The sequence below is a fragment of the Vombatus ursinus genome, unplaced genomic scaffold (genome assembly GCF_900497805.2).
Source record: "Vombatus ursinus unplaced genomic scaffold, bare-nosed wombat genome assembly UNPS02014770.1, whole genome shotgun sequence".
In the NCBI taxonomy this organism is placed as follows: Eukaryota; Metazoa; Chordata; class Mammalia; order Diprotodontia; family Vombatidae; genus Vombatus; species Vombatus ursinus.
In genome coordinates this window covers 8,168,323-8,193,387 of record NW_020954548.1, presented here as the reverse complement: position 1 = coordinate 8,193,387, position 25,065 = coordinate 8,168,323, and the positions used below count along the sequence as shown (strand labels likewise).

The 25,065-nt window shown below is 34.9% G+C and overlaps 1 protein-coding gene across 2 annotated transcripts in view; it reads left to right on the top strand.

The window, feature by feature from the left end:
• Window positions 1–25,065, top strand: part of RAD23B (RAD23 homolog B, nucleotide excision repair protein) — a 106,736-nt gene that overhangs the window by 39,889 nt on the left and 41,782 nt on the right. For both annotated transcript variants that reach the window (XM_027863043.1, XM_027863041.1), the window contains exons 2-4: window positions 10,074–10,155; window positions 18,448–18,527; window positions 23,344–23,618. In XM_027863043.1, coding sequence (XP_027718844.1) covers window positions 10,074–10,155; window positions 18,448–18,527; window positions 23,344–23,618 — 437 coding nt within the window. The remainder of the gene's footprint in view (window positions 1–10,073; window positions 10,156–18,447; window positions 18,528–23,343; window positions 23,619–25,065) is intronic.

Sequence of the window (25,065 nt, the reverse complement as noted above, 5' to 3'; positions counted from 1 at the left end):
CACCACCGAATCTCTTGTGTATGTGCCCTTTCCCTACTTTTACAAATACTTACAAAACCCTCAAGGAATATTTGCAGATGTGGACATTAGTGTTTCAAAATGGCATCACTTATTCCCAGCCTTATAACTTTCTAGGCTTCTCAGTTTAATTGAACTATGTATGCCCTGGGCAAATTGGACTACTTTCTGTTCATACCCATACTGCACCTAGTACTGAGTGTTTTAGGTGAAGTACTAAGTGTTTAAAAGGTATCAAATACTTTTTAAGTTAAATGGAATAAAGTATTAACAGAGTTGTTTATCCTATTGATGTGATCACCAGAAAAATATTTTTATGAGAGTAGCTTTTGTTAGTTCGTTAGGTGTTAGACACATCTTTTAGTTTTATGCTTCATGTATGACTTAGAACAGAGGTGTCAGAAATGTAGAACACATCTCTCAGGCCCATAACACTCCTGAGTGCTACCTAAACTAGATTAAAGTGCAGTTGGGAAGTATTTAAAGAAGTAAATAATACAATAAAACAGATAATACTACATTTTAAAACTGCTGGTATTCGATCTTAAGGGATCCTTATGTACGGGATCCCATTTCTTTTCTTTCTTTTTTTTTAAATTTTAATTAATTTTATTGAATTATTAACAATCATTTCCATAAGCTTTTGAGTTTTAAATTTTTCTCCCCCTCCTCCGCTTTCTTCCCCAAGACGGTGTGCAATCTGTTATAGGCTATACATACACATTCCTATTAAACATATTTTCACATTAATGATGCTGTAAGTAAGAATTAGAACTAATAGGAGGAACCACCAGAAAGAGGAAACAAAACACAACAGAAGAAAAAAAAGAGCAAATAGAATGCTTCAATCTGCATTCAAACTCCATAGTTCTTTTTCTGGTTGTGAATAGCATTTCCCATCATGAGGCCTTTGGAGATGTCTTAGATCCTTGTATTGCTGAGAAGGGTGAAGTCTATTAATGTTAGTCATTGTACAACGTGGCTGTTACTGTGTACAACTTTCTCTTGGTTCTGCTCACTTCACTCAGCATCAAACCATGCAAGTCTTTCCAGGTTTTTCTGAAGTCAGCCTGTTCATCATTTCTTATAGCCCAATAGTATTCCATTACATTCATACACCACAACTTATTCAGCCATTCCCCAATTGATGGGCATTCTCTCAATTTCCAGTTCTTTCCCACAACAAAAAGAGCTGCTATAAATATTTTTGTACATGTGGTTCCTTTTCTCATTTGTATGATCTCTCTGGGATATAGCCCTAGAAGTGCTATTGCTGGGTCAAAGGGTTTGCAAATTTTTATAGCCCTCTGGGCATAGTTCCAAATTGCTCTCCAAAATGGTTGGATCATTTCACAACTCCACCAACAATGCATTAGTGTTCCAGTTTTCCCACATCTTCTCCAACATTTATTATTTTCCTGTTTTGTCATGTTGGCCAATCTGATAGGTGTGATGTGGTACCTCAGAGTTGTTTTAATTTGCATTTCTCTAATCAGCAGTGATTTAGAGCATTTTTTCATATTACTAGATGGCTTTAATTTCTTCATCTGTGAGCTTCCTGTTCATATCCTTTGACCATTTATCAATTGGGGCATGACTTGTATTCTTATAAATTTAACTTAATTCTCTAGATATTTTAGAAATGAGGCCCTTTCCAGAAAGACTGGTTGTAAAAATTCTTTTTCATTTTTTTTTTTTTTAAGGCAATTGGGTTTAAGTGACTTGCCCAGGGTCACACAGCTAGTAAGTGTCATGTGTTTGGTCTGAGGCCAGATTTGAACTCAGGTCCTCCTGACTTCAGAGCCAGTGCTCTATCCACTGTGCAACCTAGCTGCCCCCCACTGCGCCACCTAGCTGCCCTGGTTGTAAAAATTCTTTCCCAGTTTTCTACTTTCCTTCTAATACTGGTTGCATTGGCTTTGTTTGTGCAAAAACTTTTCAGTTTAATGTAATCAAAGTTGTCTGTTTTGCATTTCATAATGTTCTCTATCTCCTGTTTGGTCATGAATTCTTCTGTTCTCCATAAATCTGATAGGTAAACTATCCCTTGCGCTCCCAGTTTTCTTGTAGTATCAGCCTTTATATCTAAATCATGAACCCATTTTGACTTTATTTTGGTATATGGTGTGAGATTTTGGCCGAAGCCTAGTTTCTGCCATACTCTTTTCCAGTTTTCCCAGCAGTTTTTGTCAAAGAGTGAGTTCTTATCCCAAAGGCTGGGGTCTTCAGGTTTATCAAATAATAGATTACTATAGTCATTGACTACTGTGTCTTGCATACTTAACCTATTCTACTGATCCACCACTCTGTTTCTTAGCCAGTACCAAGCAGTTTTGATGATTGCTGCTTTATAATACAATTTAAGATCTGGAATGGCTAGGCCACCTTCCCCTGCATTTCTTTTCATTAGTTCCCTTGATATTCTGGATCTTTTATTATTCCAAATGAATTTTATTATTTTTTCTAACTATAAAATAATTTTTTGGTAGTTTGATTGGTATGGCACTGAATAAGTAAATTAGCTTAGGTAGAATTGTCATTTTTATTATATTAGCTCGGCCTACCCATGAGCCACTGATGTTTTTCCAATTATTTAGATCTGACTTTATTTGTGTGAAAAGCATTTTGTAATTGTGTTCATATAGTTCCTGGTTTTGTTTCAGGAGATAGACTCACATATTTTGTAATGTCTACAGTAACTTTAAATGGAATTTCTCTTTCTATCTCTTGCTGTTGGACTTTGTTGGTAATATATAGACATGACAATGATTTATGTGAGTTTATTTTATAGCCTGCAACTTTGCTAAAGTTGTTTATTATTTCAAGTAGCTTTTTACTTGATTCTCTAGAATTCTCTAAGTATAACATCATATCATCTGCAAAGAGTGATAGCTTGTTTCTTCTTTGCCTATTCTAATACCTTCAATGTCTTTTTTTCTTCCGTTGCTAAAACTAACGTTTCCAGTATGATGTTGAATAACAGTGGAGATAATGGACATCCTTGTTTCACTCCAATCTTATTGGAAGTGCTTCTAGCTTGTCCCCATTAGATATAATGCTTGCTGAAGGTTTTAGGTCGATGCTATTTATTATTTTAAGGAAGATTTATTCCTGTGTTCTCTAGTGTTTTTAATAGGAATGGGTATTGTATTTTGTCAAAAGCTTTTTCTGCATCTATTGAGATGATCATGTGGTTTCTGTTAGTTTTGTTGTTATGATCAGTTATGCTGATAGTTTTCCTAATGTTGAACCAGCCGTGCATTGCTGGTACAAATCCTACCTGGTCATAGTGTATTATTATTTTTTTTTTAATTGATTTATTTTTAGTTTTCAACATTCACTTCCACAAGATTTTGAGTTCCAGATTTTCTCCCCATCTCGTCCCTCCCCCCAATCCAGGATGGCATGCATTCTAAATACCCCATCCCCTAATCTGCCCTCCCTTCTATGTCTCCCCCCTTCTCTTATCCCCTTCCCCTTCTTTTTTCCTGTAGGGCAGGATAGATTTCTATATTTCATTTCCTGTATTTCTTATTTCCCAATTGCACGTGAAAACAATTTTTTTAAATGTGTTTTTAAAACTTTGGGTTCCAAATTTTCTCCCTTCCTCCTTCCCCACCCACCCTCATTGAAAAGGCAAGCAACTTGATACAGGTTATACATGTGTAGTTATGCAAAACATTTCCATAGTAGTCATGTTGTGAAAAATTAACTATATTTCCCTTAATCCTATCCCATCTCCCACTTATTCTATTCTCTCTTTTGACTCTGTCCCTCCTCAAAAGTGTTTGCTTCTGACTATCCCCTCCCCCAATTTGCTCTTCCCTCTGTCATCCCCCTGCTCTCTTGACCCCTTCCTCCCTTATTTTCCTATAGGGTAAGATAGATTTCCCTACCAAATTGAGTATATATATTATTCTCTCCTTAAGCCAAATACTATGAGAATAAGATTCATTCATTCCCTCTCACCTTATCCCATTTCCCCTACATTGTAAAATCCTTTTCGTAACTGTTTTATGTGAGATAATTTACCTCTCCCTTTCTCCTTCTCCCAGTATAATCCTGTATCACTCCTTAATTTTATTCTTCAGATATCACTCCTTCATTTTCAACTCACTCTGTGCCCTCTGTCTATCTATCTATCTATCTATGTATATATACACATGCATATAAATTTTTCCCTCCAACTACCCTAATACTGACAAAGATCTCATGAGTTGTGAATATCATCTTTCCATGAAGGAATGTAAACAGTTCAACCTTAATAAGTCTCTTATGATTTCTCTTTCCTATTTACCTTTCCATGTTTCACTTGAATTTTGCATCAGAAAGTCAAATTTTCCATTCAGCTCTGGTCTTTTAATCAAGAATGCTTGAAAGTCCTCTATTTCACTGAATGTCTACTTTTCCCCTGTACGATTATACTCAGTTTTGCTGAGTAGGTGATTCTTGGTTGTAATCCTGTCTCTTTTGCCCTCCAGAATATTATGTATTTCATGTCCTCCTGTCCCTTAATGTAGAAGCTGCTAAATCTTGTGCTATCCTGATTGTGTTTCCACAAAATTTGAATTGTTTCTTTCTGGCTGCTTGCAATGTTTTCTCCTTGACCTGGGAACTCTGGAATTTGGCTACAATATTCCTAGGAGTTTTTCTTTGGGGATCTCTTTCAGGAGGTGATGGGTGGATTCTTTCCATTTCTATTTTTCCCTCTGATTCTTGAATATCAGGGCAGTTTTTCTTGATAATTTCTTGAAAGATAATGTCTAGGCTCTTTTTTTGATCATGGCTTTCAGATAATCCAGTAATTTTTAAATTCTCCTGGATCTGTTTTCCAGATCAGTTGTTTTTCCAATGAGATATTTCACATTGTTTTCTAATTTTTCATTCTTTTGGATTTGTTTTACAGTGTCTTGATTTCTCATAGAGTCACTAGCTTCCCATTGCCCCATTCTAATTTTTAAGGAAGTATTTTCTTTTTCTTTTTTTTTTTTTTTTTTTTTTTTTTTGGCTAAGCAGTGGGGTTAAGTGACTTGCCCAAGGTCACACAGCTGGTAAGTGTTACATGCCTGAGGCTGAATTTGAACTCAGATTCTCCTGAATCCAGGGCCGGTGCTCTATCCACTGCGCCACCTAGCTGCCCCTAAGAAAGTATTTTCTTCAGTAAGCTTTTGGACTTCCTTTTCCATTTGGCCAATTTTGCTTTGTATGGCATTCTTCTCCCCGCTGGCTTTTTGGACCTCTTTTGCCATTTGGGTTAGGCTATTTTTTAAGGTGATATTTTCTTCAGTATTTTTTGGGGGTTTCCTTTAGCAAGCTGTTGACTTGTTTTTCATGATTTTCTTGCATCACTCATTTTTCTTCCCATTTTTTACGCTACTTCTTGTTTCTCACATAGTATATTATTCTTGTAATAAGTTGCTGTAATCTATTTGCTGGTATTTTATTTAAAAATTTTCCATCTATATTCATTAGGGAAATTGGTCTATAATTTTCTTTCTCTGTTTTGACTCTTCCCAGTTTAGGTATCAGCACCATATTTGTATCATAAAAAGAATTTGGTAAGACTCCTCCTTCATCTGTTTTCCCAAATAGTCTATATGGTATTGAAATTAATTGTTCTTTAAATGTTTGATAGAATTTGCTTGTAAATCCATCTGGCCCTGAAGATTTTTTCCTAGGGAGTTCATCAATGGCTTGTTCAATTTCTTTTTCTGAGATAGTGTTACTTAAGTATTTTACTTCCTCTTCTGTTAATCTGGGCAATTTATATTTTTGTAAATATGTATCCATTTCACTTAGATTGTCAAATTTATTGGCATACAGTTGGGCAAAATAGTTCCTAATTATTGTTTTAATTTCCTCCTCCTTGGTGGTGGATTCATCCTTCTCATTTTTGATACTGGTAATTTGGTTTTCTTCTTTCTTTTTTTAAATTAAATTAACCAAAGGTTTATCTATTTTATTGGATTTTTTTCATAAAACCAACTCGTTAGTTTTATTTATTAGTTCAATAGTTTTCTTAATTTCAATTTTATTAATTTCTCCTTTGGTTTTCAATATTTCTAATTTGGTGTTTAATTGGGGATTTTTAATTTGTTCTTTTTCTAGTTTTTTTATTTGTATGCCCAATTCATTGTTCTCCTCTTTTTCTGTTTTATTCATGTAAGCATTTAGAGATATAAAACTTCCCCTAAGAACTGCTTTCACTGTATCCCATAAGTTTTGATATGTTGTCTCATTACTCTCATTCTCTTGAATGAAGTTATTAATTCTTTCTGTGATTTGTTGTTTGACCCAATCATTTTTTAGGATTAAATTATCTAGTTTCCAATTATTTTTTTAGTCTATCTTTCCATGGCCCTTTATTACATATAATTTTTATTGCATCATGATCTGAAAAGGATGCATTTAATATTTCTACCTTTCTGCATTAGATTGTGATGTTTTTATGCCCTAGTACATGGTCAGTTTTTGTGTATGTGCCTTGAACTGCTGAAAAAAAAGTATATTCCTTCCTATCCCCATTCAGTTTTCTCCAGAGGTCTATCATAGCTAACTTTTCTAATATTCTATTCAACTCCTTAACTTCTCTCTTGTTTATTTTATGGGTAGATTTATCTAGTTCAGAGAAGGGGGGGTTGAGGTCCCCCACTAGTATAGTTTTGCTGTTTATTTCTTCCTGTAATTCCTGAACTTCCCCTCTAAGAATTTGGATGCTATACCATTTGGTGCATATATGTTTCATAATGATGTTCCTTTGTTGTCTGTGGTGCCTTTTAGCAGGATATGGTTTCCTTCCTTATCTCTTTTGACAAGATCTATTTTTGCTTTTGCTTTGTCTGAGATAAGGATTGCTACCCCTGCTTTTTTTACTTTAGCTGAAGCATAATATATTCTGCTCCAGCGTTTTACCTTTCCCCTGTGTGTGTTGCTCTATTTTAAATGTGTTTCCTGTAAATAACATTGTGGGATTAAGGTTTTTAATCCATTCTGCTATCCACTTCCATTTTATAGGAGAGTTTATCATATTCACATTCACAGTTATGATTACTATCTGTGTATTTCTCTCTATCCTTTTTCTTTCCTGTTTATGCTTTCCTTTCTCCTTTCTCCTTTTCCCTCCTCACTAATGTTATTCCCTTCTTGAGCCAAATCTGATGAGAGTAAGGTTCAAACAATGCTCATCTCCCTCTCTTCTTTCCCTCTGCTGTAGTAGGTTTTTGTGCCTTTTCCTGTAATGTAATTTACCCTTGTCTGCCCCCTTCTTTTCTTTTCTCTTAGTACATTTTCTTAGATCAGATTAATCCATTTACTTGGATCCATTTAACTCACTTGATTAGATTATTTTTTTATCATTACATCAAAGTCAAGTTATCCATCCCCTTTATGTATACCCCTTTAATGTAGTGTAATAACAATACAGTTCTCAAGAGTTACAAGTGTCATCTTCCCTTGTAGGGATGTAAACAGTTTGCCCTTATTAACAACATGTTGTATCTTTCTGACTTAAACTTTTTATGTCTCTCTTGAGTCTTGTATTTGAAGATCAGATTTTCTGTTGAGCTCTGTTCTTTTTATCAGGAAGGTTTGGAAGTCCCCTATTTCATTGAATATCCATCTCCTCCCCTGAAAGATCATGCTAATTTTTGTTGAGTAGTTGATCATTGGTTGTAATCCACGCTCCTTTGCCTTATGGAATATGATGTTCCATGCCCTACGGTCTTTTAATGTAGAAGCTGCAAGGTCCTGTGTAATCCTGACTGTGGTTCCATGATATTTAAATTGTTTGTTTCTGGCTGCTTGCAGTATTTTTTCTTTGACCTGGTAATTTTGGAATTTGGCTGCTATATCCCTTGTGTTTTCAATTTGGGATCTCTTTCAGGAGATGATGGGTGAATTCTTTACATGGCTATTTTACCCTCTGGTTCTAGGACCTCAGGGCAGTTTTCCTTTATGATTTCCTGAAAGATACTGTTCAGGCTCTTTTTTTCATTGTGATTTTCAGGTAGACCAGTAATTTTTAAATTGTCTCTCCTGGATCGATTTTCCAGGTAAGTTGTTTTACCAGTGAGGTATTTTATATTTTTATCTCTTTTTTCATTCTTTTGTTTGTTTGACTGATTCTTGATTTCATAGAGTCATTAGCTTCCATTTGCCCAATTCTAATTTTTAACAAATTGTTTTCTTCTATTAGATTTTGTACCTCCTTCCCCATTTGGCCAATTGTATTTTTTAGGGACTTGTTTTCTACAGTTAATTTTTGTCCTTTTTCCAAGCTATTGACTCTCCTGCATACCTCTCATTTCTTTTCCCATTTTTTCTTCTACCTCTCTCATTTGACTCTTAAAATCCTTATTGAGCTCTTCTAAGAAGGCTTTTTGGGCTTCAGATCAGTTCATATTCCCTTTTGAGGTTCCTGGTGTGTGTTTGTTGACAATGTTCTTCAGAATTTCTGCCTTGATCTTCACTCTTCCCATAATAAGAATCTATCATACGTTTCTTTTAGCTCATGGTGTTTGCTTATGTCCTGGCCTTTAAAGAGATTGAGCTCTCCTGCTGGGGAGCAGAGGGCACTGACCCAAGCTTCTTGTGTTGGGATCCTAGGGCCTGGTCACTGGCTTTGTGTGCTGGGGCCTCTGATGTTGGCAGTTGGAGGCTGTAGGGTTCTGGCAGCTTACCTGGTGTTGGGCTAGAATCAGTAACACTGGAAATCTAGGCGTAGGATTGGGTAGTCTGGCCCCTAGAGGTTGCCTGCTTTTCCTTTCCTTTCGCTTTCTTCAGCTTCCTTTCAGATGGATGTTGCAGTATGTTTTAGGGCCCCTTGGAGTGCTTCACAGAGTTTTGCTGAGGCACTGGGAGACTGCTGTAGAATGCCAAGGCACCTGGTGGTTTTCTGAGTTGGTTTCCACCAGTTCCCCCTCCCTCACTGAGGCACTCAGGGGTCCAGATGTTGGTATTTGCCTGTTCCACCAGCTGGGTTTCGGGATCTCCTCCTGGTATGCTGAGGTAGGGCTTTCCACTAGCTTGCTGGGACACCTCCCATTCAGTACTGCTCCCCTTCCTCCAGGGCAAGAGGGGCCTTTCCCTCAAGCTACCTGGGCTACTGGACTGCTACACCTCATCTTTCTTTTGGTTCAGCAGTTCCAGGGTTTTCCTAGGGCGATATTTTCTGGGCTTTCAGAGGTTGATAAGGGAGGGAAAGAGCAACTTACTTCTTATTCTGCCATCTTGGCTCCTGGGATCCCATTTCTATTTGAACTTGACACCACTGGCTTAGAGTAAGTGATGGCCTCAGATTACTGAACCTAATACTAGACTTTACTAAAGATGTATAGTGTAACTCTCATCAGCTTATTTTCCTCCAAAATGTCAGTGATCATATATCAGAAGATGGTTGTTAAAAGTGAATATAAGTTTTGATTTTTTTTTATGAAGATCTACCTTCTCTCTCTCTAACCTTTCCTTCATCTCTAATATGACTACAATAATGTTTTCCCTTGTTTATAATGTATAGTCAAACAAAAAAAAAATTCACATTGACATATAAGTACTCTGGAACCGTGGTTGATTGTTGTATTGATCAAAATTGATTGTCTCTGTGATACTGTTGTTAAAGCATAAATTGTTCTTGTGAATGAGGTTTGGAAAATACAAGGTCCTTTTCTGTCCCCTCTTATTCTGGAGCACATAATACTGTTTGTTCTTTCACTACAGAAAGACTGAACGTATTCAGGGAAAAGTATAAGGTTAATAACTTGGGTTTAGGCTTAGGTCAAAATCTTGCATATCAAACCTCAAATGTATTGCTTTTAGACCCGATTTTAGGAAGTTGTAGGAATCAGCAGATTGATTGTCAGGGAAACATTTTGCATTTTTAAAGTATGCTGTGTAACTGAAAAAAAATGACTTTTCCATAAAACCTCTTCAAAAATTCAATCTTCTGTTAGATTATTAAAAATGAAATTAAGTAAATGTTTGTATCTTATATCTAATACCACAATTCTGTACTCAGTACGGGTAGATGCATGGAAATTAACTGTTTGTTTTTCCTACAGGTTAAGGCACTGAAAGAGAAGATTGAATCTGAAAAGGGAAAGGATGCCTTTCCAGTAGCAGGCCAAAAATTAATTTATGCAGGTAATTAATTACATCCTATAAATTATTGATTAAAATAAAAAGTCTACAAGTTGTCTTCATTGAGAATGTTTATCCTTAAAACAATCTTCTTTATAAGAATTGACACATAGAAATAATAGTTTTAACACCAAAAAGCAATGCTTTTACAAATGGTTATATTTTATTAGGATTCAATGTGCAACTCAGAAACTTTGAAACACCATTTATAACGTCTAACCCCTGCTATTACACAGCTTTGGATTGCAGGCCTTTTAGGACTTCTTAACTCCTTTTAAGAAGGTCTTTTCCTGTTATTTGCTACTGACATATTGAAGCTTTAATTTTAATTTGATTTTATTTTTCATCTCAGGAGTTTCTTTACCCACTTCCTTTTTCTCCCACTTTTGTCTTCTGTCCTTTCACCTGGTTGATACTGTGGAAAATACTGATTTAATATTTTAAGAATAGCAAAGAATATAGCATGTGTCCAAAGTCTTAATGCGGCTTTAAGCTATCAGTCTTTTGGGACACCCTTTATATCACTTAATCGTTATGATGGCCTACTCTGTAGAATTTTGGGACCTGGTTTCATTAAAAGGATTGAATGGCCCTCTGATGGGCTATAGGCTACCCTTTCCAAATTTCTTGACTCCCCCAAGGTAAGCTCCACTTTTGATTTTCCCTTTGCTGTTCTCCAGGAGGGAAACAAAGATTTTTTCTCAGAATCTGGTAAGGGCATATAACATGAGCCTTGGTAGAGAAATGGTGATGGTAACAAGGGAAGATTGCATTAAGAGAAGTACAAGACCATGAATTGTTTTCTCCTTTTTCTATTCCTTTTGTCCTTTTTAGCTGTATGGTTCCTTGCCTTGAGAATCTCCATCTGGAGTTTTATTTTCTTTCTGTGACAATGAAGACTAAGAACCAAAGAAAGAAACAAAATCAATAAATGGATTCTTTGGTAGAAAATAATAAAATTGTTAAAATTGGCCTGAACATAAAAGCAATACTGTAGCCAGATAAAAATTTTGCAGACTAATTATAAAAACACTTGTGAATTGCCTAAATATTTCATATACCCAAATGTGGACTTTGGGAAAAAAATCCCCGTGTTGACTAACTTTTAGGATGAAAAACTTTTTCCAGATTTCTTTTTTAAAGCTTATTTATAAATGTGAGAGAGGTCAGGGCATTAAAAAAAAAAGCCAGCAGTCTGTTTATCTTTGTATGTCACACCTAAATTCAGATTACCTTAACTCATTTGGCTGAACATCTTATCTTCTGGTGGGCTCAATTCTAATTGGAAACATTTAGAGAAGACTCTTGTGTAATTGTGCTTTAATGTATTTTGTGTACCCTGTCTCTAGCCTTCAGTGGTAAGTGAGATGTTATTCCTAGTTCCCTTCCTGCTTGCCTTTGTCAAGACATGTCTCTTAAGCACCAGCAGACTCTGTCCAGTTCAACTGACCAACTTTCATAGTAAAATTATTTTTTTATATTTAATACACCTTTCAATAAGTTATACTTATGGTTTCCCTTATCCTATATGCTTTTTTTCTTTCAAAGAACTTTCAATGTGGCCTATATTTAGGAACAACCCATATTCAGTAGATTTTTTAGGAAATCTAAACCCATGCTTTCGTTAGGGTAAGAAATTTCTGTCAGTGAGAAAATTCCCTCTGCCAATCAATAATATTTGGTAACTGCTGTGCAGCTTTGTCTTAGAGAATTACCCAGGGCACTTGATACCCCTCTTGCCACACAGCATGTCAGAGGTAGTAATTGAACCTGGTTCTTCCTGATGGTGAGGCTAGTTCTCCCTACTGTACCACTCTCCTGCTCACATTCAGTAGTATCAAGCATTGTGTGTTTCTCTTTGTTTTCACAAAATCATTTTATAAATATATATTACTTTATTTTATCCCTAAAAACAACTATATGTAACAAGTAGAAAGATATACATGTGGAGAAAACTGAGGCATAGAAAGTTAAGTAACTAGCACATCTTACATGCCTAGCTAGCAGCAGATTTGGAATTAGCAGCCAGTTCTGAGAGGCAGCAGCATGGCATAATAAATAGAATTTTGAACTTGTAGTCAGGAGACCTTGATTCTCACCTTAGGAATTTAATAATTGTGTGAGTGTGAACAAGATACCTTACTTGTACCCGCTATAAAATGGAAAAAATAAAATTACTTCACAAAGTCATTATGAAGAAGTCAGTGTATAAACCTTAAAAGTACTGTATATATTAGTTATTTTTATTGTACTTCTAATTCTGCTTTTTCTTGTCCTTTAAACATAATAAGTAATATACGTAAAATTATCTGTACTGTACATAATGAGTATATACCATTTAACTTAGAGGTAAGATTGCTTTGTGTTTTGTCATTACTGGTTTTATCCTTTTTAAATGACTTCAAGCACTCTGCTTTTAACAGTCTCCATATGCTTTTGATCACTTTTGCTGAGCTCTGGGGTCATTGTAATAAAAGATCTTATACTTGAAATATGACAGCTTATTTTTCAAAATTGCAGTGATAAATTCAGATCCAGTCTTTCATCCTGAAGTTTTCCTTCTTATGCAAACTGATTTTTACTGCTTAAATCTTATTTAGTTCCAAGAATTTGAATTTTTAATTTGTTGAATCTTCTACTATTGCAGATTTGAGGATGTCTCTTTAAAACTAATGATTACATCTTTTTCAATGGAACACTAAAATTTGTTGATTGCTTTTGAATATATTTGAAACAAATATGTAATGGATTTTGAGCTGAATAGTGGATTCACTGGCATCTACGTAATAATACTATCTGTACCATTCTAGTAATGAAGGCAAAACTTTCAGAAAGTCCAAAAAATAGTTTCTTGTTCATTTTTAAAATAAAATATGGAAGCAAGTGAAGATCTGAAGAATATTTTAAAAATAAAAATTTTTTTTCAAGTATTATTATAAACTTTAATGGCTACTAAAAATAAATTGGTATTTGGGTGTATACCTTAAAAGAATTATGTAAATGTTAGGTCTTTTTTTTTTTAAGCATATTTTCCTTCTAAATATAGCCCCTAAGAGGTTGAGTATGCCCCAGACATGCCTATTTTTTCCTAATAAGCTTCTATAACCTTCTCTGAATCTGTTGATAGTGCTAGCCTTTATCTTTTCAAAGTAATAAGGTCTATGACATAAAGTCATTTAAAAGACATTTTTCTGTAGGTACTTTTTGAAGTTTTAGGTGATCTCATTAAGGTGGTCTCTTGGGTTTTCCCAAGATTTTTGCACAAATCATTCAGTCCATCAGTGCTTTTGATGGGTTTTTTATAGATGCACTTCTATATTTTGAACTTTTGGCTTTCTGAAACAAATCAACTTTTTCACTCCATCTGTATGAAAATTGTAGTTCAAAGGATACTTCATTTATAGATCTCATAGATTTCTTAAAAATATGTAGCTTAAATTGAATATTTTTTCCCTTTTTTTTTTAAACTTGAGGCATATATATTTATGTTAAATTACTTTCAAAGGTTGTTAGGAACCCCACAAGGCCATTTGTTTCAAACTTCTAAACAAAAAGGGCACCCAAAATTTGATTTTAAGATTGTTTTTGTTTTTGTTTTTTTCCCTTTAAATTAAACCTAAATCTACCCTTTTTTGACTTTTGTCCTTTGTTCCTAGGTCTCCCACTGATCTCAAGCAGAATAAATTTAATTCCCTTCTGCATGAGAGCCCTTCAAAGGACAACTATTATATCCATTTCCCCACCCTTTGGTCTTTTCTTCTTCAGACAAAATATCTATTCTTTCCGCTTACCCTCAGTTAAGAGGGAATTCTTATTTAAGTGTGGATTGGACTAGATGGCTTGTGAAGCCCTTTTCTTAGTTTCTGTGATTATATGAAAAAAGGAGTTTCATCCTAATCTCATTGTTGCACCTTGGAAGTATAGGGCCATACCAGTAGACTAGGGAAATAGTCAATAATGAGGGTAGAATAGGAAAAGTCGTTCAACTTAATTCTTCTTTTACTTTCTGTCATTAAAGGCTTGGGGAAAATCTTCCTCTACTTGAAAAGATTCATCTACTGCTTTTTCTTAGGAAGTGATAGATTTTGGTTTTGGTTTAACTTTTCATTTTAGGAAAAATATTGGCTTCTAATTAAGTGGGAAGAAAGAGCATCTTTATCCATGTTACCTTTGGCTATTGCACTGGGCAGATTCTTATGTGTTTTGGGACATGTGTTGGACAGCTTAAAGGGTTGTTTTTTGTTTTTAATAAAAGTTTATTTAGTATTTTAAATTACTCTTTAGTTCATTTGACTTTTGCCTGAAGTTCTGGGGTATCAGAATATTTTTATTCACATTGTTGAGTGAATGAGAGAACAAGAGTAAATTAATATTTAAGATATTGTCAGTTCCTCTATTACTTGGAATAGTTTAATGACCAACTTTCAGTTATTTTTGGTGGTATGTGCCTGGAACAATATGACTGAAATTGGAAGATATTAATAAAGTTTTATTTTAGCTTTCTGTTTCAACTTTTTCTTCTTAAGACCATCTTAACCACACTATCAGGAAGCAATAAAGTCAATGAATTTTATTTCATTTCTTTTCCCTCATGTGCTATTAATAACAATACAATAAGATCCTATTTTTATCTACTTTTTGCATTTTGGTGAGGCAACCAGGATTAAGTGACTTGCCGTCACACAGCTAGTAAGTGTCAAGTGTCTGAGGCCAGATTTGAACTCAAGTTCTCCTGACTCCATGGCCAGAGCTCTATCCACTGCCCCATCTAGCTGTCCCTTTTTTTTTTTTAAATAGAAATGTTAAGTCAAAGTGGTGAAGAAAATATTCAAATAATCCTTAAGATTTCTATGTATTTTTTAACTGAGACATTTTCTATTATTAAATAACTAAGGAAAAAGGACACAGAATGTTAAAAGCCGGAAAGGACCTTAGAAGCTCATAATGTCTAGTCCATCATTTTCCAATTATAGATTCTCCTAGAAAGGACCTTAAAGTTCTTCTAGGCCAACTCTTTCATTTTGTGTGTAAAGAATTCTCCTTCTGTCCTAACTCTTTATAAAAATTAAATTTATTCATGTTTTGTAATTGTTAAAGTAAAAAATAAAAGAATTAAATGTCTTTAAGCAAATAAGGAATTTTATTTTGCAAGCTTTGGCAAGTCATAGGTATGTAGTACATTGCTTACTTTAAAAAACAAAACAAAACAAAACAATTTGTAAAGTGCTAAGTCCTAAGTCAAAATCTCTAAATTGGTATTATTACTCATTGGTTAGAGTTCACCAGAAAAATAACAAGTTCCCTCTAATGAAATTCCTGAAAAATTCATTATTTTTGTGGCAAATATGATTTTGTAGCTTTTTTAAAAACAAATTTTATACTAATTAAACCAAAATAAACAAGTATAATAAAATATTAAAAGAAAAGGCTTTGGATTGTCTTTTTTAAAAGCATACATTCAGAGAATTAAACTAGATAGTACTGCTTTTAAATTAGATGGTGCTTTTATGCCATGATATTCTTTCCTCAAATCAATATTTTTGTTAGTTTGCCTCTAAACTATCATGGGAGTTTTTAATTTGGTTGCATTGTTTCAACTTGTGTCCTCCAAAATGGACATTGTATTGTAGGAAATAATATAAAAATTAGTTTATGGAATTACAGAATATTAGGGCTGGAAGGGTTCTTAAAGATAATTAGGTCATATTGGACATAAACCATATGCATATTATTGAAAGGATGATAACATTAAGTATGAATTTTGACTAATTTGCTTATAGGTCCTCTTTCATCTCTGAGATTCTATAAAGTTAACAGAATCTTGTTGAGCCTTATCATTTTATAGGTAAGGAAACTAAGACTCAGAGAAGCTGTGAGTAGCTCAAGTTTATAAGATAGTAAATGGTATAGCCAAGTTTTGAACCCAAGACTTGTGATTCCAAATCCAATACTCTAGACACTGTACTAACTTACTGGCTGCTGTTCTGATACCAATCAAATGTTAAAAATTAAAAATAAAAAACAGAATTGTAGAGCATGCCACCAATATGTTGGTCAGATCCTCTGCAGAGGTTTTATAGCTACTGCATTGCTAACTGAGTACTTGTATCAGAAGTGTGTAAATGGTCTTTGATTTGACCTGTTCATGTTAGGCTAACTTAAATTAAAATTTGCTTCAAATGAAATTTTTGACACAGTGCTTTGCACCTCTAAGGTGTACATTTGCTGTGGTCATATAGCCATAGATTTGGACGAGGGAAGGACCTAGTGCTCATCTAATCCAACTTTATAGAGAAGGAAACTGCGAGTCAGGAAAAGTTATCTGGCTTGCCTAAGATCCCACAGGTAGTAAATGGCAGAGCTAGGATTCAGACTCAGGTCCTCTAACTGCAAATTCCACATTCTGTACCATAATGCCTCCCATGAAGTGTTTTGTTTTGTTTTGTTTTGTTTTTTTAAGATTTTAAACTTTGCTTGAAAATATCTTTTTGTTTTTGCCAGTAATTGGTGTTCCCCCAAGTAACCAAACTTTGTAGTAAGCATTTTTCATTCAGATTGTTTAATTTTTCTTCTTCCTGTTGAGGTTTTGTTTTAAATAACAGTGCTCTGTGTGAAAGAGAACATTAGGTCAATTTAGTTCTGGCTACCTCAGGAGCATTGATCATTCATAGTTTTTGATCTGGTATTCAGAGTATAAATTAAGAGCCTACATTTAGGATATGGGTGACAAGTGTTAGGGATATAGCTAATGAAGAAAGCCAAACTAATTTGTACTAACAGTAATTATATCTTTGCATTGCAGAGGGAAATTGAATTAGATTATCAGTAAAACACAAAGAATCTAATTTATTTTAATATTAAAATAGGAATGTGTTTTGTAGGGAGTGGGGAAGGTTGGGTATAATAAGGCTGGCCACTCTGTTCCCAATAATCTTAAATGTAATAAAGCCCATAGATTAGTTTTAGCCAAAACCATTTTGCTTGGCACCATTTGGTCAGATATTTGAGTTTGGAGTTTTGTCCCTGTTGCAGCTTAATGTTCAGTGCTGGAGCAAAAAGGGAACTATCATTAGCTGAATCATGTCAACATTTATGTCTCTTTTCTATGTGACAAACTTGCAAATAAATAATTTGCATAAATTATATTGAGGTTGTGGCTTCATTAATGCCATACTTGTGGTTTTGTCCATCTGAAAAAGGAGAGTTTGTAGAAGTTTCCCCTCTCCTTTGTATGCTTTAGTTCACGTAAAAAGTTAGGAATTATTGAATAGTTTCTTCTGTGCCTCTATTTTTGTTAGTCTGGGATAGAAGAAGTTAAGAACTGTAATTTAGAGAAAAGAATATGAAACTTTGAGTAAGGGACAGTTTGGGGCAGGAGGTGGTGTAGTTGATAGAGCTCAGAGCCTGGAGGAAGACCTGCGTTCAAACCCAGCCTCAGAAAATCAGATGCTGTATGACCCTAGGTAAGTCACTAAACTATTCCAACAGTCTCCTCTTCTGTTAAAGGGAGATAATATTTGCACCTACCTCACAGGGTTGTTAAGAGGATCAGATGAGATATTTGTAAAAATGCTTAGCCCAATGCCTGGTACATAGTAGGTGCCTTCTCCTCCCCCCTTCTCTTTGAACTTTAATCCTAGCTCTGCCACTTAGTCATTTAACTTCTCTGGGCCTCAAAACTATAAAAAATGAAGTGTTTCAACTAAATGACATATATTTTGATGTATCCCTTCTAGTTCTGTTATGTGTTATAGCTGACCAACCTGGATAATGGCATGTGATAATGTGTATGCCTTTTTGGATATTTGGAGAATAAATAACTGTTATTTATTCTCAAGTAGTGGAAGTAAGGTCATCCCTTCAGGAGATCTTCTGTAAAACACAAATGCTGATTTCCTTTTTTTTTTTTTTTTTGGTGAGACGATCCGGGTTTAATAACTTGCCGAGGATCGCACAGCTAATAAGTACCAGGTGTCTCAGGCCAGATTTGAACTCAGGACCTCCTGAATCCAGGGCTGGTGCTCCATCCACTGCATCACCTAGCTGTCCCCATATATTTTCTTAAATGAGATGTTAGATGCTCTTTGGATTCCCTTTGAATTCCCTACCCAAGCCCGAAATTTAAATGTTTGAGGTTATTGGGTATCATTCATGTAAGTCAGTTTTTAAAGACTTTTCAATAAATTGTGCTTGTATTGTATATGCCTTTTTAATCATTTGAACTAATCTGCTTAGTCAGCTTTAAGTCTCTAAGGTCTATTCATTTACTTCATTGAATTTCTTTTAATTCACTAGGCAAAATCCTTAATGATGATACTGCTCTCAAAGAGTACAAAATTGATGAGAAGAACTTTGTGGTGGTTATGGTGACAAAAGTAAGTTTTGATATATTATTTTGCATTTGAGTATGCTACATGTGTGTATAAAATTAACCTAAATCCTTCAGTATTGTTTCACAGGTAAACATACAAGTGACACCATTTGTTGGGCAGGAGAGCACGGAAGGGCTTCTAACAGTAATAGGTTCACTCTAGCATAGGTTCACTTTTTGATCTGGTCAGACAGGAAGACAGCTTCAGAGGGGTTAAATAAGCTTACTTTATTTTAGTCTAGTCTTCTCAAAAGGAATTGCTGATAATGGGAGCTCCAACTCCTGCAGCATTCCCTAATCACTCTTCTCAAAGGGGTGGGCGAGAATGATAGGAGCTATGACTCCTACCAGTCCCCTAAGCCTCAATGTGGGGCCAGTTGGGGCAAACACTGATTCCCCCCAAGCCTTGATGGGGGCCAGTCAAGGCAGGTGCATACATTCCTCTGTGCATTACCCAAATCCCAAAATGGATTCTCCACTCACTGACCAGTGCCTACTTGCTTTGTAGGGCAACAGACAAAGAAGGCATCTTGCCAACCTTAAGTTCAGAGGTTAACTTTAACACCATTGTCATTCAGCACAAGCATAGTAAATATCACATATCATCCCTGTATCTCCCTGTGCAAGAGTGGTAGAAGTTTTCAACCATAATTCGTGGGAAATATTACCTAAGATCCTGGAACTGTTATATAAAAAGGAATAACAAAATCCCACTTACACTAAAATTCACCTTACTTACACCTTTATTCTTTATAAATGAACATAATGAAGCCGTAGATATGTCACAGATTATAACAGTTTACACCGGAGTAATAATACAGTTAATGATTTTACATATTTACAGTTAGTGTTACTGCCTTGGCAAATCTTCTGAGGTCATGGATTTTGCTGAAATAGAGGAATTTGCTGTATAGCCATGAAAAGGGTAAGCTTACTAAAATTGGGACAGATGTGCTTTATTTTGAAATTAGCAGGTCACATTAAAGAATCAGCTTATCATATTTAATTGTCTCATTAATTTTAAAAGACAAAAAGCTTCATGTTCTCTAGTCAATAAGAATAACAACAAAGCAAATTACATCCAAAATGAGAACTAAGAAGAGCTAGTAGACAAAAGAAATTAGCAAACAGGGTATTTAAGTCTTAGATGAGAAAATTATGATTTAATGGATTTAACATCAAGGAAAAACTAAATTCATTTAAAGAAAATCTTTCCATAAAACAGGGCCTCCAACATTTCTTCTTTCTCAGGAATGAGCAAAAAAAATGGGATTTATGTGGAAATAGTGTTTATACTCTTTATTTGGAGAAAATAGGTCTCCAAAGCACTGGCAGACACTTTAATCAGAGAAAAAAAAAAGATTGATGGAGGTCTTGGGGTAAAAGAAATGTAATTGTTTAAGGGATAGGAAATGGGTTAAAATTTAAAATTGTTTTGCAGGGTATATAGCAGCAGAGTTCAAGCTGAAAAATTTGTCATTGAATGCTTGTATTGGAAAGTAACATCAGTTTTGAGTGCAGTGTAACATTTCCATGTGATGTAGTTCATAATTATGGATCTAGTTCAGAACCATATTAACAAATTGATTTTGTTGTGTTCGTGTACATACCCATTAAATACTATTAAGTTTTTAAGAAAAGAGAATATGTTGTGGCAGACTCCTTAGGTGGGAGTAACATTTTTTATAGGCATGTCCTAAATTACTGTATTCATTTCCACAAAGATTTTTTAAAGGCTAACTGTACAGAGTGCTGTGGTAAGCTGCTTTGAGAGACACAAAGTTTAAATAAGACAGTATCTGCCATCATAACATTTTAATTTAGTAGCGTGTTGGGTTTTCCCTCCCGTTTTTTATTGTATTACAGTAATACCTCATCTGTCTGGAATTCAGGTATCTACAACTTTACTCATCTGTGTGACACCTCCAACTGTGAAATAAATAAAAAATCCCTCTTAATATCCAGATACATGGCAAAGTAAAAACAAAAACTGCTCACTAAAAGCTTGGTTTGTTCGTAAGAGAGAATATACTTTTAATTCTTAATTTACATACACTATAAAAGTTAGTTATGTGTTTTGTAAAACAACCAATTGGAAAGGAAAGGAGTTGGCAGTAGAGGAGGAATGTAGAGCTGAAGCTACATCTCAAGGAAAGAGATTTGGAGGGGTTGGGAAGAAGTGAGAGGGAAATCTTGATCTGTAATTTAAAGGGAAACTCTGCCTGTACTTGTGCAAATTGCCAACTCCTCTGTAACTCATAGGCTTAAAACATTAAAAAGTTAAGTAACTTGCCTAGGGCTGGAGTGAACAAGGTACAGAGGAAAGAGCACAGGATTTGGAGTGAGGCCATAGGTTCATATCCCACTTTTTACCACTATCTGACTTTGGGGGGCACATGAGTCTTTTAAGTTCCACATCTATAAAATGAAGGAATTAGACTGGATGTCTTTGAGGTAATTTCCAGTTTTAGATCTCCATGTGATCCTAAGATACCTTCCAGCTATAAATCTATGATCCTGTGATCTTTTCTCTATTACACATGAAAGAACTGATCAAAAAGTTCAATGTCTAGATGATAATTTAATGTAGAAACAAATTGTTCGGTATTACACAGTATAATTAACGTACACAATACTAATTCAAGTTGTCAAGAAATGGTTAATTTGTAATACTGTTTAAGAATACATTGATGTATGAAATGAATTTAAGAACATTTCTGTCCAGCATGGTTAAAGTTTAAATTATGGTGCTTCAAAGAAAGCACTCCCAGCTATCTAGAATAATTAACTATCCAGAAGGACTTTAGATGTAGTCAAGATTTTAGTGTATTAAGTTTTTCCTATGTGCAAAATTACTGTGTTGGATAGTTGGGCACTTATCTAGAACTTTCTTTAAGGAGGTCAATTCAGTAAGCATTTGAGCATCTCAGTCTGTGCTGGATTATATAAAGATAAAGAAAATTATGCCTACTCTAAAGGTATTTACATTTTGCTGGGAAGTGGGCCGTATCATGTATATTATTAAATCTATACAAGATGTATGCCAAGTAAATCCAAAGTAATTTGAGGAAAGCAGGGGGTTGGGGAGGCAGACAGGATATATTGGTGGACTTTCTGGGGGTGCTAATACCTAAGCTATGTTTTGGAGAAAGCAAATAATGATTTGATGAGAGGGAGTTGAAGAGAGAAATCATTCCAAGCGTGGAAGACAATCTGTGCAAAGGCACAGAGGTAGGAAAGGGAAGATCATATAAATGTATTTTCCCATAAATTTCCAACACAGGTGAACCTGAGAGATAGTACAAATATAGTCAATTCTGTGTCAACCAACTGAATTAAACAAGAGTTAAAGCAGCTCTGTTTTCCTCTCCATAGATAGCTTACCAGAAGCAAAAAATTTTATGATTCTTTCTCTGCCTTTAGGCTAATGACTTTAAAGTATTGCTTCTACCTAAGTACCTTTGGCCTTTAAGGATCTTAAGAGCTGTGCATGTTCTTGGGCCTTACTGAAGGGTAGAACTTTGTGTGATTATTTTATTCCTTTCTCCAGTCTCCATGATACCTTCTGGTTTCCACTTCAGAAGAATGCTATTTAGTTGAAGAACAACTGTGCTTTACATTATGAGCATGATTGTTTGAAACCTTTATTTCGATAAGCCAACTATAAATTTGTTTTTAATGGCATATTTGGTAGGTTAAACCTATCACCACCCCATTCCTCATCATGATGCTGAGTCAACCTTCATTTTTGAAAGTTATGGCAGTGGAGTGCAGCTATGGCAAGTCTTGTCAGGTTAGGACTAGACTACCAATGAAGATCACTAAGTTATTGCAGAGTTTGGGATGGCAAGGACAGGTAGAGGGAACACTGATACCAATATAATCATGGGGTCTCAAAGTATGGAATTAAACATATTCTCTATCACACATCAAAAAGGATATGTAAAACCTGTTAGTTTGCAGTAAATATTAGTATTTTTTCCTCCTTGAAACAGTGGTAATTTAGGATAATTAGTGAGCATATTAAATAGCATTTATTTATATTTATATTTTAAAAGGGCAGCATGGCATTCTGGAAGACCTGATTTCAAGGCTTCCTTCTAATACCTAGTTATGTGATATCAGCAAGGCACTTAACCCCTCAGCACCCCCATGCAACTCTATAACAGTGGAAGTTAAAGAGATTATATTCTGTGTGGGGTTTGAGGGGCAGGCTGGGAGATGAATTTTCCACAATAGTCAGCCCTTACTACTAAAGAAATGCGAGGCATGGAGGCTAAATCATTGTCCATAAGTTGGGTGTGTATGGTTTAAATAAAGGCCAAGATAGATTATTTTCCTACAGAAACTTTTGTTTGCTATAACCTTAATATCTTCAAATTAGGTAATATAGGCTTCATTTTTAGAAGTATATATTTTACAATTTAAAGCAGTGATTTAACTTGATTTTTTTTGTTTTAAATTAATTTGGTAACCTATCAAAACTAAATTACTTTTTTTTTTAAATGAAGGCTCACTGAAGCAGAATGCTATAGACATGGAGAATTTAATGCAAATCAGTTTGAGTAAATGTATATACTTTTCATATATATTCATATACTCTCCTTGTATGTTAATCAACCTTAAGTGAAATAAGTAGAATGTTTGACACCACATCTAGATGAAATTGTTTGTGTTTTCATTGTCCAAAATTAGCATGGTCTTTCGGTGGGATCCCAGAAGGGTAGAGGTTAAATTGTGTAGCAATTAGCAATATAGTGTGATGGAGAAAATGGTATGTATCTTTGTCTTAAGATTTGATTTTGTTTTTATACATTTAGCCCAAAGCAGCAGCTACTTCAACACCATCACCATCTACAACTCAACAATCAAATCCTGCTCCCACTACTACAGTTAGTTCATCTACAGCAGCATCTGTGGCTCAAGCCCCAGCTCCTTCCCCTGCCTTGGCTCCCACCCCTACACCTCCATCTGTCACTCCAACACCAGCTGCAGCAGCTTGTGAACTTATACCTACTAGTGCTCCTAAGGAAGAGAAACCAGCAGAGAAGCCAGTAGAAGCTCCTATTGGTATTAGCCCAACATCATCTGACAGGTATGATCACCCTCTAGGAAACTGTGGATCAAAACTCTTCCATATGAGGAAGCTTATTTTGACATCTAATTTCAATTTTGATTTGTTGGAATGTTGGAAGTAAACATTAATTAGTTTACTAGAGCTTCTGATAATTTACTAGGGGGGATTAAACATAACCGTAGTAGCCAGACAGGATATATATTCTGTTTTATTAAATCTTCACCAGAATTATTGAGAACATTCAATCTTACACCAGCATCTCAGTAAATCTTTTAAGGATAGGGTAGAAAACAGTTACAGGATAGAAAATTTTTGGATTTTTAGAGCTAGCTGTATAATTGCATATTTGCATTTTGATATGAGGCCCCAAATGCCTTTGTATATAATGTAGAAAATGAAGTTATTTTAACTACCGTCATCAAGTTTTGTGCTGTGTGACCTTAGATAAGACTCTGAGCCTGCTTTCTGAATTATAAAATAGGAATAGTAATAATAGCAAACTTACATTTTTAGGCAGCATGGCATAGTTCAGTGCTAGAATTGGCATCAGAAAGATCTGTGTTAAAATCTCAGCTCCAAGGCTTACTAGCTGTGTTATCCTGGATAAGTTATTTAACCTCAAAAAACTGAGGCATGAAGAGAAAACTGTCCTGTAAGAAGTGTCTTAAAGCCTATCTAATAGATATATTCTGGATTCCTCATATTTGAATACAACCTCTCACAATATTTTTCGACAGATCAAACAAGAAAATGTTTGTGTTGAAGAATTTTCTAAACTGCAGTGAGCAATATGCTTAGAAACCTATTATCACACTCATCCTCATCCTGAAGTCTGTCCATTATAAATTTGGTTATCTGTATTCCTTTTTTCATGATCACACATACACTTAGTATTTGGCTTGGCACCATGCAAGGTAGAGGGATGTGAAGACTTAGGAAAATTGTTGCAAGGATGTTTTTGGAAGAAAGGTTTGGGCTCAAATCCCCACTGCCAACACCACGAGATGGAGGATTATGGATTTTATTTTGTTTTTATTACAATTAATCAAAACATGTGATATGATTCATAGATTGTTAGCTGGTCTTCACTCCCCTAAAATGATTTCTAAAAATAAGATTATGGGAACATCACATTTAAAATGACCTACAGCTTTCAATTGCACCTGAATCAGGTTGTAGTTTCCTAGTATTCTTTGGTCATACTTAACCATTACTCAATGGTTAAATCTATTATTTGATGTATTTCCACTTAAAATAGAGAATAGTAAGTAAAAGACTATTCAGAAGACTTTTGTTTGCTATCCATTTCATGTTATTACTAATTTCACTTACTCAGGATTTAAAAATAGAAATTTATGAGATAGTAGTGTTGTTACTGTATTTTGACCAAGATTTTAAAATATGCAACCATTTGGAACTTACTAGAAAAAACTTTCATACGTTGTAGTGAAATATTAATAGCTTT